The 17,110-nt window shown below is 37.7% G+C and overlaps 1 protein-coding gene across 1 annotated transcript in view; it reads left to right on the top strand.

Moving 5' to 3' along the window:
• The window catches only part of Tmem131 (Transmembrane protein 131), a 448,968-nt gene that overhangs the window by 157,683 nt on the left and 274,175 nt on the right, over window positions 1-17,110 (top strand). Inside the window, exon 14 of the mRNA XM_090388275.1 lies at window positions 8,829-8,999. Coding sequence (XP_090244401.1) covers window positions 8,829-8,999 — 171 coding nt within the window. The remainder of the gene's footprint in view (window positions 1-8,828; window positions 9,000-17,110) is intronic.

Below are 17,110 nucleotides of genomic sequence, written 5' to 3'. Positions count from 1 at the left end.
TTCAGTTATAGCTAGGACACAGCATGGTTTTGTTAAGGGGAAGTCTTGCCTGACCAATTTGATTGGATACTATGATGCAGTCACAAAAGAACTGGATGCAGGGAATAACTTTGATATTATATACTTGGATCTTAGAAAGGCTTTTGATACTGTTGCACATGGAAGACTGCTGCACAAATTGGAGCAGTGTGGCATTGGAGGCAAGTTGCTGCTATGGATAAAGGGGTGGTTGAGGGGGAGAAGACAGAGAGTGGTAATCAATGGACACTGCTCATCGTGGACTAATGTTATTAGTGGAGTCCCTCAGGGTTCAGTATTGGGGCCTTTATTGTTTTCTGTATTTATAAATGATATTGATGATGGTATATCAGGCTTAATGTCCAAGTTTGCAGACGATACGAAGGTTGGCAGGGTTGTCAAGGACACTACTGACACTATGCTGCTGCAACAGGATTTGGAAAGGTTGAGCAGATGGCCTTCGAGGTGGCAAATGAAGTTTAACATTGACAAATGTAAAGTACTACATATGGGAAACAGCAACCCCAGAGCAACGTATCAACTCTGTGGTACTACACTGACAGTGGTAGAGAATGAAAGGGACCTGGGGGTGGTGGTGCAGGCAGATATGAAGTTCTCTGAGCAGTGCAGACGAGCTGCAAGAGTAGCTCATGGTGTATTGTCAATGATATATAGGAATTTTTCTAGCAGGGATAAGGAGGTGATTATTCCCTTGTATAAGGCAATGGTCAGGCCACACCTAGAGTACTGTATACAGGCCTGGAGGCCTCATTTCAGGAAGGATGTAGAGCTGCTGGAACGAGTACAGAGAAGGGCAACTAGATTGGTGAATGGGACAAAGGGGTTCTCTTACGAAGAAAGGCTTAAGTTTTGCAAATTACAGTGTCTGGAAACTAGGCACCAGCGGGGTGATCTGATAGAGGTGTACAAAGCCTTGAATGGTTTGAGCATGCTCAATGCTGATGGGATTCTTCCTCTAGCTCAGAAAAATCACCTGAGAGGGCATAAATTCAAATTGAGGAAAGACAGATGTAGGATAGATGTGCGGAAGTTTGCCTTTAGCCAGCGGGTGGTTGGTGGGTGGAACAGACTTCCATCCCTTGTCGTGGAAGTTGATAGCCTAAATAAGTTTAAGGCTCAGCTGGACAGGTATTTCGAACGAACAGAGGGGTGAAGTGGAAGTAGTTATTTTTATTTATTTATGTTACTTTTTTTTTTTTTTTTTTTGGCTGATGCTGCATAAGCTTGCTTTCTTGCATCAAATGCCTCTACTAATGCTAATGCTAATGCTAATTACAGATCTACCATGGATTTGTGACTTGATTACAGATCTACCATGGGCTTTGGTGTCACTTGTTAGTTTATATGCATTGCATCCATTTTTCTTCTCTGCCACAAGTTTCATCAGTTCATCTGACATTCATTTTGGCCTAAACATTAAACAATATTTTGTAGTTGGTATGAAAGTAGCTTCCAAAATTAATTCCTTGATGATGATGTTACCAACAGCAAAGTCTAAATGCTTCCCATTTAGAATTCAGTTGGTCCCATTGTATAGAAATTAAAAACTGTCTGAGACTGCTGTTGTCACCTTTACGAAAGCAAAAACCCTTCCCTTTACCTCTGATGGTAATTATATCTTTGAGTAAATCCTACATCAGCACACTGTGATCACTGATCACTGCCACCTAGTGGTACCTTTATTTGCACATTCTTAATGCATGAAGAATCTCTGCTAATAATCGGATCAAGAGTATTACTCCCTCTGGTTGCCTCTCGAACATTCTGCTGTAGAAAACAATCATCTAATAAATCCACAAAAGCCTTGCTAGTGTGCAAGTGACCACACTAGCAAGGCTTTTGTGGATTGACTGGCACCCACAAGTTCCAGTCAATATCTGGGAAGTTAAAATCCCTGTTTATAAGACATTTGTTTTTTTGGCCCACTTAATTTCTTGTTCAGTCGTTCACTGTACTCATCAGAGTCATTAGGCCTATCACACATTCCTACTCTCAATGTTGCTTTCCCAGTGCTTATGTCACACTAAACTGACTCAACATTGTACTGTCCACCCATGTCAACTGGATACATTTCCTTAGATTTTATGGGTTTCTTAACTAAGAGCATATGCCTTCATCCCTTCCTATCCTGTCTATCCTTTCTGTACATATTGTACTTCCAAAATTTCAGTTTTGCATTTCTTATTTCTGTGTGATACCACGTCCCCGATATCCCAACAATATCTGCTTTTGATGTTTTGACCAGCACTTCAAATTCATCAAATTTATTTACCAGACTCCTAGCATTGGTGTACACACAAGTAGCACCTGTTCTTACTCTTAGTTAATCTAATACAGCCCATCTATTTACTTGTTCCCTGATGACTCCCAGCAGTCCTTGGAATCCCCAGCACCTTGTTTTGCAGACTGCTGCTCATTCCCTTAGAAGCAGTGCAAGGATCACTTTCACCTCTGCCAGCAGCTACTGTTAATCTATTAGTCTGTGCATCCCCCCCCCCAAGCTAGCAATTTTTCTGACCCACCTAACACTACCTCGATAGCATCAACAAATGTTCTTGCACCCTTTCAATTTAAGTGTATCCCATCCCTATAAAAGCACTCTCTCCTGTTAACAAGCACAGACTATGCTGAGAAAACTTCTACCCAATGAGCCTTGCGCAATCTCTTCAGGGCCGAATTGATTGACAAAGCTCTCGTCATATACTCCCTCCTATCGTGTTTGGGCAATTTTGCCCAAACACGATAGGAGGGAGTATATAACGAGACAGAATGACACACAAAGACATTCTCCATATCTAGATTGTGTCCTGTTCAAGAAAGATCCGCAAACATGTCGCATTTTGCACATTTTTTTTAGACTGTGATGCATTGGAGAATTGCCCCCTTCGGTTCTACCCCAAGCCACAGCACTTTCACTTTGTGCTCGTTGCTTTGCTGCTCTAGTACTACATAAGTACTACATATGGGAAACAGCAACCCCAGAGCAACGTATCAGTTCTGTGGTACTACACTGACAGTGGTAGAGAATGAAAGGGACCTGGGGGTAGTTGTGCAGGCAGATATGAAGTTTGTTTTCTGAGCAGTGCAGACGGGTTGCAAGAGTAGCTCATGGTATATTGTCGATAATATATAGGAATTTTTCTAGCAGGGATAAGGAGGTGATTATTCCCTTGTATAAGGCAATGGTCAGACTACACCTAGAGTACTGTATACAGGTCTGGAGGCCTCATTTCAAGAAGGATGTAGAGATGCTGGAACGAGTACAGAGAAGGGCAACAAGATTAGTGAATGGAACAAAGGGGTGCTCTTACAAAGAAAGGCTTAAGTTTTGCAAATTACAGTGTCTGGAGACTAGGCACCAGCGAGATGATCTGATAGAGGTGTATAAAGCCTTGAATGGTTTGAGCATGCTCAATGCTGATGGGATTCTTCCTCTTGCTCAGAATAATCACCTGAGAGGGCATAAATTCAAATTGAAGAAAGACAGATGTAGGATAGACGTGAGGAAATTTGCCTTTAGCCAGTGGGTGGTTGGTTGGTGGAACAGATTTCCATCCCTTGTCGTGGAAGTTGATAGCCTAAATAAGTTTAAGGCTCAGCTGGACAGGTATTTCGAACGAACAGAAGGGTGAAGTGGAAGTGGTTATTTTTTATTTATTTTATTTTATTTTATTTGTTTTTTTTTTTTGCCTGATACTGCATAAGCTTGCTTTCTTGCATCAAATGCCTCTACTAATGCTAGTCTTGGTTATGATTTCCATTTAAATATAGTTTAATTAACAATGAAAATTAATAAAAATAATAAATTTAATTGATAATTGGCAGTACTATACTAAACTAACAGATTCCTAAATGCAGTGGTACTCATTACTCTATCAGGTATACGTTACGCTATTCCATATCGATCTGATATACTACAACAATGGCAGCAAGTTTCGAAAGATACGATAGTTAAGGCAGATAATTGATTATATTTTTGTGATGGAGATCTCATCCTAGCTGAATGTCTTTATTAAAAATGCAAGGTCACTGTTTTACATATTTTTATTAGTTTTTGTATTGCAAGAGTTTCCTTAAAACTGTGATCATAAATGTGCTTCTTTGAATCTAATAATGGAGTGCTAAAATTTTTGAGGTTATCTAATAATAGTTACTTCCATTGTAAAGAACTTCAGACCTTTATATCAAGCCCAGCAGATCTATAAATTCTTACCAACCCTTTTGGTGAAATATTGTCATTAGTGTATTAAAGGCATTATTTTTATTTTTTTTTTTATGTTTATCAAGTTATCCGTCATCAGTTTGAAAATCATTCTTTGATTATTGGGATTAGTATGGACATTGCTCATAAATTGGTGTGTCAAAGTAGATGAAACCAGAGACCCTGCTTTGATGCTCTGTATTTGAAGAAAAATTCTGCCACTATTTATAACATAATTAACAATATTCTTGGTTGAATATTAGAATATTTCACCCAGAACTTTCCAGATGCTCCTCTTTATGATGTGCTATGCACTTTAAACTATTTTTGTGTTAGTCGCAAGTTAGTGGCCAGGAATAAACTCCAAATGCACACAATATGCTGCAGAAATGTCCTGAGAAATGCACACTAAATGGTTTCTCCATTGTGATAGTGCTCCTGGTCACTCTCTGTTTGATTGTACAGCATTTTATGGCAAAAACAATATAACTGTTGTATCCTGCCCTCCCTCATGCCCCTCACATCTAGCACCGACTGTTTACGTTTTCCAAAACTTTGAATTGAAATGGAGAAAATTTGCAATCGACCTACCCATGTAGAGCTCAAAACTCAACATGTCCCTATTCCTTTCAGCATTAGCAGACTCATTGTATCAGGCCACTCACTAGAGAACTTTGAAAGAGACCACATGGAATAAATAGCCACTAAATTGTGCTAAGTATACAGAAAATTGCACAGTCCAGGGACCTTTCAATCTGTCTTCATGTATACATTAAATCCTATTTAAACAGAAATTTCACTATAACAGAAATACAGTGGATACTACTTATTGTAATCACTTCTGGACTCAACTAAAGTGAAAACAATAATTGAAGAAACAAGAATGCAACTGTTTAGCTATTGATGCAGATTGGAAATGTGTATATAAAAAAGTGGACAGAAAGAAAGCAATATAAAATATTTTCACTCTCTGCTATTTCACCTAGAAAGTTATCAATAAAAATGATACTATCAGAATGTTTCTGAAAATTCATATGAACCATTAAAAACAAAGAAAATATTAAAATCAAGAATTAGAAAAGGGTTGATGCCCCTGTAAAACAGGTTGCCCCTGTAAAACTTGTAAGTCAGATTGGCAGAGTACAGAGACAGTACTTTCTTTAAAGGCCTCCGTAGCCGAGTGCAGTGGCACACGCTCTTTGAGTAAACCATGGTTCAAGCCCCTGACTGCAAAATATGCTCAATCTGCCAAGCCGCACTGGACTAGTGGGCAGATTATTGTCCATTTCCCTCAACATGAATCATTGAGGAGGCTTCCATCTTGCAGTGGGTTGATATTGGCTGCATTTACCTTTTTTTTTTTTTTTTTACTTTCTCTATACAAACGGAAGCCAGTAACTAGCCATGCAGTGTTTCAAAGCTCAAGAACAAATTGGGATGTTACATAATTACTGCACATGTGTAAATGGCAATAAAGCAGTAAATGACTTTTTATGAATTAGTATACATCTGATCAGGACTTCATAAAAGTCATAACATTATCTGTGATCACAATAAGCAGCATGCACTATTTCCAGACTCCAGACAACTTACCTTATTATTGGTACTTTTAACCCTGTTTGAATAAAATTAGTTCCAGTGAAATATTTTCAGTACAATAAATTACAGTAAACCCCTGCTATTCGCGGTATCTGTATTCATGGTTTCACGTATTCGCGGGCGCTGATTTAATATAAAATGAAATCTAAAAAAATGTGAATTTTAAAGCACCGTGAACATTTTCCGCCATAAAAAAACATGGGCTTGGCTAAAATCATCTTTCCCGGTCAAAACAGCGCTCAGTGGGTTGGGGGAGAGGGGTGACAAAATTGCGAGCACAGATGTTTCCTGCTAATCCTTGTTCAGTATGTGTCATGCGCTTGCCATGGAAGGTTTCGTCATTTGCTTTTAATTTATATGCTTATAAATTAAATAAATTTATAAATGTATCAATTTATAAATCGATATGCTTACAAAAGTGAAAAATCTACTGTTTTGCAGTGTAAAACAGACTTTTTCGAGTGTGTTAACGGAAGAAAGTGACTTTATTGTGGACAAGTTCTTTCTAACCCTTACAAAAATATGGCTACAAATAACAAGGGAATTGTGAAAAGATCAAAGAAAGTGATGACATTAGCGAGTAAAATTGAGTTATTAGACAAAATTTCTAATGGTGAAAGTGTCTCGTCAGTGGCAAAACATTATAAAATCAATGAGTCAACGGTATAATCAATCAAGAAATCGGAAGAAAAAATCCCTCGTTGTGTCCGTGAAAGCGTGCTAATTGCTTCAAAAATTTGCTCTGTAACTCGTGATGTTAAATTAGAAAAAATGGAAAAAGCTTAAAATCTGTGGATAGAAGACCGAACTCAAAATAAAATTCCATTAAGTTCACTCATCATTCGTGAAAAAGCAAAACACCTTTATCAACACTTTAGCGAAACTGGTGATAGCATTGGCGGAATAAGTTTTTTAGCTAGCAAAGGCACTGGTTTGAAAGATTTGTTTGAAATTTCTAATAAATATTACATTTAATATTAAATTGTTTCTTATTTTCATTTCAATGCCTTATGCTTGCATTTCACCATGTACTGTCTATGTACATAGTTATATTATGAAGGTACATATAATATGCACATAGACAAAATTTTAGACTAGTTTTTCTTATATATTTCATACTTTGGAACGGAACCCCTTTATTACTATGGGAGGCATAATTCAGTATTCGTGTTTTCGGTATTCACGACATTTCTCAGGAATGTAACCCCACGAATAGCGGGGGTTTACTGTATTTTAAAAGTTAAGCTCTGCATATAATGTTTTGGTGTACAAAGAAAGCAAAACTTTATATGAAAATCATGGCTGGTTGGTTCATGAACATAAAAACACTAGTTTGGTTTCATTATACATCTTGTAAATATGACTAAGGAAGGGAAAAGTAAAAACAAGATTTGAAAGATATAACAGAAGAAGGAACCGGGAGTTACAATACAGGCAGATATGAAGTTTTTTGAACAGTGTAAACAGGCAGCTAGGAAAGCCCATAGTGTCCTATCAGTATCGAACATTATCTTATAGAGATAGAGAGGTCATAATCCCACTGTATAAGACCACATTTGGAATACTATGTTCAAGTATAGAGACTCATCTGAAAAAAGATATTGAGTTTCTTGAAAGGGTCCAAAGATGGGCAACTCAAATGGTGGGATCGGCAGGAAGACCATATGAGGAAAGACTAAAATTGTGTGCTATAGAGCTTGGCAACAGGCACCTCAGAGGTGACCTCATTGAGATTTATATATTCCCTCTGAGAGGGATTAGTAAAATGATTGAAGATGGAATCACTATTATAAAGAATTCCAGAACTAGGGGTCATGAATTCAAATTACAGGGGTTGAGGTTTAGATTAGATTTTAGGAAGATTTTAAATTTTGACTTTTAGCTAGCTTGAATGAACGACAAGTTGCCCTGACAAGTAGTTGGGCCTGACTACTTGGTTTTTTTTTTGACAGTGCGACAAAATCTTGTAGCTTCCTTGCAGTATATGGTGAATACTATTACTAATTCAATGGTGCTATCATTACTGAATTCTTCAGATTTTTTGTTTTCAAATTCATGTTCAACTCCTGTTTTTTTTTTTTTTTTTTTCTTTTCTTAATGCAGTGGTAAAGAATATCAGTCTTAAAAATAGGATGGTTTGTATGGATGAAGAATGTGAGATGCCAGATCTATGTACTCTTACTGGAGAGATACGGGATTATAAAAAAGAGATTTTATATTTTTAATAATTTAAAGTATTTTACTCTAGAAATATTCCTAGGAGCAGTTCATCTAGTTGGGATGGGTGGAGGAAAACTAAATTAATAATCTTGTACAACTTTAAAATGCGTTGCTCTGAAATTGAATTTTTATATTAATTTATGTTTTTAAACATTGCAAAAATTAATGTATAAATATGTGAAACATGGTAATTAATGATAAATTATATCCATTGTACTGTATATTGGAATGTGTGTGCCTTATTAAAATGGCGTGCCTACATTGTACATGTAGCATAGCCAGTTTCTGTACCTATCTGTGAGTGAACTTAATTTGCCACTTAATGCATATATCATATTGTGGAAGCACTTTACCATGAGTTGGCTTGACAATGCACTACACTGAATAAAACCACTGCTCCAGTGGCGAAGTATATTTTTATTAAAGCATACACCACATTGATATTTAATTAAATTAAAGCTGAAATTTCAACTTTTCTATGCTAGAAAAGAAAAGTGCAGCAGAACTTACTTGATTAATGGCTCTTTTAAAATAATTTTAGTGATATTCATTATAAAAAATTATGGAATACTGAGATGCTTTATGTTCCCTCAAAGTTCATCATCACAGAATTATACTTTGTGTGTGTACATGTAAAAAGGGTGACCATGCAGATTTTGAACCAAAACACAAAATGCTCCTCTTAGATTACAATTTTATGAAGTAGATTCATGTGATATTTGGTTGTTCATAGAATTTGTTTTTTTAAAGTGCTTCTCATTTATTTTAGGTAAACTTTAGTCAGCAGATTGTTTTGATCCCTGGGAAAACATTTTCTGCAGCGTGGCTAATATTTCAACCTGAGGATAAAAGCTTACAACTAACTACTTATTTACAACTTCATACCAATATTTCACATTTTAATATACCACTGCTCTGTTTTAGTGGGAAGCTCAAAATTGTAAGTATAATGTTAACTAGTACAAATGTCAATATTATTAATACATATTTAAAGTATATTTTTAAACATATTATGCATTAAGTATTTGAATGGAGCAAGTCCTGACTTTAATTTTAAAAAATCCCTTTAAGTATTGTGGCATAACCGCTTGGTCGGAGGAGTTTACAATTGTTTCAATAAATACAGTGCATGATCACTCTGCTAATGCGCCAACAACAACCACCATGATCACTCAGCTATTTTGGAAGTGTTCAGACCTCAACATTAGCAGAGGCATAAGATGAAAGAAATCAAGCTTATGCAGCATCAACCCAAAAAATTCCCTTTCACCTATTCATTGGCTCCAAAACTTAGTCCAGTTCTTTAAATTTATTTAAGCTATCAGCTTCCACAATGACAGATGGAAGTTTGTCCCAGCAACCAACAACCTGCTGGCTAAAAGCAAATTTCTGCACATCTATTCTGTAATTGTCTTTCCTCAATTTGAATTTATGTCCCCCTCATTGTATAATCTGAGAGAGAGGAAGAATCCGATCAGTATTGAGCTTACTTAAGCCATTAAAAGCCTTATACACCTCAATCAGATCACTCGCAGGGGCCTAGACTTCGGATGCGGCATTTGTGGAATATATAAACCTTTTTTGGTAAGTTCAATTCCTTGTGCCCCCCCCCCAACTAATCTTGTTGCACTTCTCTGTACTCGTTCCAGCAGCTCTACATCTTTCCTAAAATGAGCTCCCCAGACCTGTATGTATGCAGTACTCAAGGTGTGGCCTGACCATTGCTTTATACAAAGGGATAATCACTTCCCTATCCCTGCTAGCAAAATTCCTGTATATCATTGACAAGACCCTATGAACTGCTCTGGTAGACCTGTCTGCACTGCTCAGAAATCTTCATATCTGACTGCACAATTACCTCAAAGTTGTTTTTTTTTTTTTTATCTAAAAACCCAAACACGAGAAATATTACAACCTATAGTACTTAGTACCATGCATCAGTTGGGGGTTGAGAAGACGAAAGAAGTTATTTGTTGACATTAGACTTGAACTTCTGTAGACTGTAATTTTCAGGAATTACGTATGAAGGAAGGTTGTTTCAGAAAACGGCAGTTGAATGAATAAACGAGGAACTGAAAAGTTGGTTCTGTGAGTTTGAAGTTGGACAGTAAATGGATGTTGGCTGGTGTCGGCACGTATTCAGACTGTTTTTAAAGAGCGAGCGGGAATTATAGAAGCCAATTCAGAAGAACAGTGCCCATGGAACTATCTGTAGAAAAGGCATTCAGCAGAAACAGCATATTTATGAGACAAAGAGTGCAGAGACTCTGTAAGAGATGAGTCATTAATTAACCTAACTGCCCTCTTGTGAATGGAATCTAGAAGCTTGAGATAGGTTTTGGGTGCACCTCCCCAGATGTGGGAACAATATTCCATGGTAGGGCGGATTTGTAATTTGTACAGAGTGAACAGCTGTTTGGGAGAAAAGTAACACCAAGAGTGAAAGAAAAAACTAGTTTTTTAGAAGCTGAGGAAGCAATATTTGTAATGTGCTTGTGCCAAGAGATATTAGAAGTCAATATAATCCCCAAAAGAGATATATCATTTTGCCTAGCAATCGGAGTGTCACCAAAGATAATCTTGGTAGCAGAAGAATCGAGATAAAAGACAGGAGACAGTTTTAGAAGGATTGAAATCAACTAAGTTGTCTTTGCCCCACTGGAGAATTACCTGAAGATCGGCATTTAAGGAATTGGTAGCAGATATTCGAGAAGTTGAAGCTGATTGAGTAGGGCACGGTTCTCAAACTGGAAAGTGGAATGCAATCTGCTATCATAAGCAAAACTTTGGATACGATTTCTGATCATTGGAAGAAGTTCATTAATATACAAGAGGAAAAGAGTGGGGGAAAGAACTGAACTGTGGGGTACACCAGCATTAGTGGAGAAGTTAGAAGATAGAGAGCCATCTGCCATCACCCTCAGTGAGCGGTTAGAGAGAAAACTGGATAACCAATTACAAAAAACAGTTGGCAAACCATAAGATGGAAGCTTGTTTAGAAGACCTTTATGCCATACACATTCGAATGCCTTTGAGATGTCAAGAGCAACTGCTTGTGTTTCACCGAACTTTTCCATTGAATTTGTCCATAAATGGGTAACATAACAAGAATATCATCAGTGGATCAACACTGACGGAGTGAATCTATACTGGCGATTGTTGATCATACGGAAGGTTCCTAGATAGTTTAAGAGTTGGCGGTTAATTGATTTCTCCATTACTTTAGAACGAGTAGAAGTAATTGCAATGAGACAATAATTAGATGGGAGCGAGTTGTCACCCTTTTTTGGAACTGGCTGGATGTGAGCAAATTTCCAAGCAGAAGGAAAATCACCTTTGGAATAAGAAAGTGATAAAAGGTGGCAAAGAATAGGAGTAAGTTCAGGAGTGCAGGTTTTGAGAACAAGTGGAGAAATAACATCAGGACTTGAAGCTTTCTTAGCATCAAGATTGGTCAAAATCCTTCTGACATCCTTTTGACGGAAGACCACAGGAGGAATTGAATGGCGCGTGCTGGGAATGGTGTGAGGTGTTTTACCAAGATCTTTAATAGATGACTTTTAAGAAAAATGTGAAGTGACAATAGAACCATCCAGTTTTGATAGAGGTGGGAGCAAAGATGGACAAAAGTTGCGGCCAATTACGATATGCAACATTCTTTTCTCAAACAGCCTTAGCACATTTATTGGAAAACCAAGGTTTAGATTAAGGGGCGAGATTTTAAAGTGGAGTGTGGAATAAAAGATTCCATTCCTACAAGAATAATTTCACTGACATGATCTCATCAGAAGTTTTGAAACAGTAATCCGACCAAGGAAAAGAAGAAAAGAAAACTCGCAGGTCATCCCATTCTGCATTCTTGTAATACCAAACAACACAAGGTTGGGAATATCCATGAGATAAAGGCTCCACTGGAGAACAGACAATCACCAAGTTGTGATCTGAGGTGCCTAATGGACCATTCACTTCGACTGTATACTTAGAAGGGTTGTTTGTAAGAAAAAGAGCCAACCGGGCTAGCCGGGTGGGTAAAGTGCCTACCTGGCAACCCAAAGGTCGCGGGTTCAAATCCCACCTCGGGCTTGGATCAAAGTACTGCAAAAACCTTGGGAGGTGCATTATGGCCACAGAAGCCGATGCACCAAAAACTACCAAAAAAAAAAGGAAAAGATCAATGATGTTGGCTGTATGGTTAGGATTGTCCGGTATTCTAGTAGGAAAATGAACAATCTGTGCAAGGTCATTAGTAATTGCAAAAGCCTCAGCATCTCGACCAGCTCGGTCTGTGTGACTAGAAAACAGAAGCCAGCTGGAGTTGTGAACATTAAAATCACCAAGGCAAATTACCTCACTATTGGGAAAGTTGGACTGGAGAAAGTCAAGTTGCAAAGAGAGGAAGTCAAAGAGTTCCAAATGATTAGTGGTGTTGTTGGGAGAACAGTAGAGACAACAGATGAATTTGACAGAATGAGGTAGGGAGATTTTAAGCCAGAGAAGATCGAAAAGAGGAGATTCCAAATTACCAAGTCTCTGACGAAATATCGGAACAAACATATGCACAGGTACCACCTTCAAGGCGAAAGGAATCATACAGCAAATAATTTGGGCAACTGAGATGAGCAGTCTTCCATATGCTACAATATCAAAAGCTTTTCTGAAATCCAAGTATATGATATCAAAAATATTTTTTATATCCAGTTCCTTTGACAACATCATAGTATCCAATCAAGTTGGTAAGGCAAGATTTCCCCTTAATAAACCCATGGTCTGTCTGAACCATACTGCAGTCTTGTGGAAATGACAAGACTGCAGTATGGATTAACCAGTGAATAATGGATTAACCAGTGAATCCATTATTTTCCTCATAACACAAGTTAGACTAACAGGTCTGTAATTATTCATGTCACTCTTTGATCCTCCTTTGTGAATTGGGGATACGTTTGCACATCTTCAGTCCATGGGGATCTCCCCATGGACTCCAGATGTGCAAATTATGAGAGCATCCTTCGATGCTCTCATAATTATGGCTAAGAGTCTGCCTCCCTTAATATAATTCTTTATATCCCACCACCCCAGATGCTTTCATTACATTTAACTTCGGCAATTTCTTCTCCACTTTGCTCTCAGTTTCAAAATCATTTAGCTTGCTGTTAGAGTTTGATAAATTTTTAGCATCCACTTCCCTACAGAATAGCTCATGCTTGAATATAAATGCAAAATACTCATTCAGTTTGTGAACTACCTCAGTAGGATCATCAACAATCAAACCATTCATATAAAGTGGGCCATTCCGATTCATCCCTTCCTTCTAGAGCTCACATAATTAAAGAATTCTTTACTGTTTTTCTTTGTATCCTTTGCCAAAGATTTCTTATAATCTGCCTTTGCTTTCCTAACCTCATTTGTGACTTGATTACATACTAGATTATATCTACCATAGGCTTCTGTTTCACCTGATAATTTGTTTCCCATACATTTTTTCTTCTTTGCCACAAGTTACATCAGTTCCTCTGACATTGATTAAGAAAACTTGAGCAGTATTTCTTAGTTGGTATGAAAAGCCTAGTAGCTTTCAAGATTAATTCCTTGAATGCTTCTCATTTAGAATTTCTTGTTGGTAACATCATCAGTTGATCCCACTGTATAGAATTTAAAAACTGTCTGAGACCACTGTAGTCACCTTTACGAAAGCAAAAACCCTTCTCTTAACCCCTGATGGTAATTATATCTCTAAGTAAATCCCACATCAGCATACTGTGATCACTGCCACCTAGTGGTACCTTTATCTGCAGATTCTTAATGCATGAAGGATCACTTAATAGTCAGATCAAGAACAATACTCCCTCTGGTTGCCTCTCAAACATGCTGCTGTAAAAAACAATCATCTAATAAATCCACACTAGTGTGCAAGTGACCAACCCACGCAAGTTCCAGTCAACATCTGGGAAGTTAAAATCTCTGTTTATAAGACATTCTGTTTTACTGGCCCACTAAATTTCTCTGTTCAGTTGTTCATTGTACTCATCAGAGTCATTAGGCCTATAACACACTCCTCTCAATTTTGCTTTCCCAGTGGTTATGTCATACCAAACTGACTCAACATTGCACTACCCACCCATGGGCACCTCCCTAGCCAGGTGGGTAGGAGAAGCAGTGCGTAGCACACGCTTCTTGATTAGACCGGGGTTCGAGCCAGTGACACCAAATACGGAGGATGTGGAAAAGTGAAAGGTCAGCGAATGACGACTGTATATTTCCGGAGCAATATGGCCTTAGTTGTTAATGCTCCTAAAAACCAAATAACAAACAAACAAGCCCACCCATGTCATTAGCATTAGCAGTAGAGGCCTATGATGCAAGAAAACAAGCTTATGCAGCATCAGCCAAAAAAAAAAAAAAAAAACTTCCACTTCACCCCTCCGTTCGTTTGAAATACCTGTCCAGCTGAGCCTTAAATTTATTTAGGCTATCAATTTCCACAACAAGGGATGGAAGTCTGTTCCTCCAACCAACTACCTGCTGGCTAAAGGCAAATTTCTGCACATTTATCCTACATCTGTCTTTCCTCAATTTGAATTTATGCCCTCTCAGGTGATTATTCTGAGCAAGAGGAAGAATCCCATCAGCATTGAGCATGCTCCAACCATTCAAGGCTTTATACATCTCTATCAGATCACCTCGCTGGTGCCTAGTCCCCAGACACTGTAATTTGCAAAACTTAAGCCTTTCTTCGTAAGAGCAACCCTTTGTTCCATTCACTAATCTTGTTGCCCTTCTCTGTACTCGTTCCAGCAGCTCTACATCCTTCTTGAAATGAGGCCTCCAGACCCGTATACAGTACTCAAGGTGTGGCCTGATCATTGCCTTATACAAGGGAATAATCACCTCCTTATCACTGCTAGAAAAATTCCTGCATATCATTGACTAGACACCATGAGCTACTCTTGCAGCCCATCTGCACTGCTCAGAGAACTTCATATCTGCCTGCACAATTACCCCCAGGTCCTTTTCATTCTCTACCACTGTCAGTATAGTACCAACTGGATACACTTCCTTAGATTTTATGTGTTTCTTAACTAAGAGCATAATCCCCCCCCCCTTGGGAAGTACAAATTGTACTCCCCAGATTCCAATTCTGCACTGCTTATATCTGTGTAAAATCACATCTCTGATATCCCAACAATGTTTGCGTTTGATGTCTTGACTGGCACTTCAAATGCATCAAATTTTATTATACTCCTAGCATTGGTGTGCATGTAAATATACATGCACCTAGTTTACTCTTAGTTACCCAAACACAGCCCATGTATTTACTTGTTCCGTGATGACTCCCAGCAGTCCTTGAAATCCCCTGCACCTTGCTTTCCAGGCTGCTGCTTATTCCAATTGAAGCCGTGCAAGAATCACTTTCACCTCTGCCTGCAGCTACTGTTAATCTATTAGTCTGTGAATTCTCCCAAGCTAGCAGTTTTTCAACCCATCTAACACTGCCTTTATAGCATCAGCAAATATTTTTGCACCCTTTCTGTTTAATTGTATCCCATCTCTGTAGAAGCAATCTCTCCTGTTAACAAGTCACAAACCATGCTAAGGAAATTTCTACCCCATAAGCCTTGCACAGTCTCTTCAGGGCCGAATTGATTGACAGGGCTGTCATCATATACTAACTCCTGTCGTGTCTGGACATAATTACAGACGCTTTCAAATTTAACCCTAACTCGCACCTTTTTTCTTTTTTTAACATTGACTTGTACTTATTAAGTTAGTGGTGCAGATCTCCTACTCTTAATGCCATTAGTGACAACGTGCACAACAATATCACCTTTTGTGCCCTTAAAAGATATCTCCCCTACAATGTCATCAGCTGTTGTCCTTGGCAGATGTATCCTGTTTCAACTTGTAACATTCTAGAGTTGTAATACAAAGCAGTCACGCTGTTTTTCTCTAAAGTCATTTTGTTTTTTACTTTCACTATCTTAATTGGGTACACACCATTTCCTTTTGCTCTTCTTACTACTACAGGTAACCCTTGTATAACATGGTAGTGTGGTCATACAAAATCTCATGTAATGCAAATCTGTGTTATACACTACTAAGAACCAGTACAAACAAGGGGGGGGGTTACTTTCCAAAAGCTCACAAAAATTCACCTGTTTTTTTTATAACTATCAGAAACTTGGTTTTTATAGTAGTAATAACTTAATATTTTAACTTTATTTTTATAATAGTTGTAACTTAAATAGTAATAACTGAACAAGCGTCTTACCTTATAAACTGTGATACTTATACATCAGATAATGTACGTTCATTTAATTTTCTTCCTCTTCATCGTTGCTAAGCACAATCTCTTCTGCAGCAACTAGATTTAGTATGCCTTCTGCTCTCTTTAAAAGTCACGAACTGCACGCTTCGAAGTCACAATTTTTTATGGTCTACAAGTTCAGTAGCACAGAGCCTAACAAGCACAGAGCCCAATTAACAAAGTTAAATTTTACGTGAAAATCACAAGAATATTTTCCAGTTAACAAAATAAAAATAAATTTACACTCACGTACCTAGCTTAGTTAATATGTACTGTACATAAAAAAATTGATATTTCTGTTCACTGACTTTTTTTTTTTTTTTTTTTTTGTTGTTGTACAGTTTAAAACAGTAAAATTGATAAGCAATTAATCACAAAGAACACAGCATGTACAAGTTGCAACAAACACAATATGCACAAGTGAGATATGGAGTAATGAGTTTGTCAAAAGTTATTTATATGACTGAATATTTCATGGAAAGGGAAACATTTCACCATAATAATGTGAAAACCCACAGAATTCCAGCTGTCGGTTCTATAGCAAATGCAAGAAGATGGAGTTTACTATCCTTTTATAATTGATTACACTGACAGAAAAGACCAATAAACTGGAAACTGCAAATTGTTTTTATTGTTTTATGATAGTGACCTCCAGAAATGTGCTTTATTAAAATATCATAAAGGCAATGACGACTAGTGGAGTCAACAGGGGAGATTCACAAAAAAGAATGGAAACGTTGAAAAATTAC

Source organism: Mastigoproctus giganteus, chromosome 2, assembly GCF_048544385.1.
Source record: "Mastigoproctus giganteus isolate SK-2022 chromosome 2, ASM4854438v1, whole genome shotgun sequence".
Classification (NCBI taxonomy): domain Eukaryota; kingdom Metazoa; phylum Arthropoda; class Arachnida; order Uropygi; family Thelyphonidae; genus Mastigoproctus; species Mastigoproctus giganteus.
Note: the sequence above shows the minus strand (reverse complement) of the source record. Positions and strands in the feature narration are given on the sequence as shown.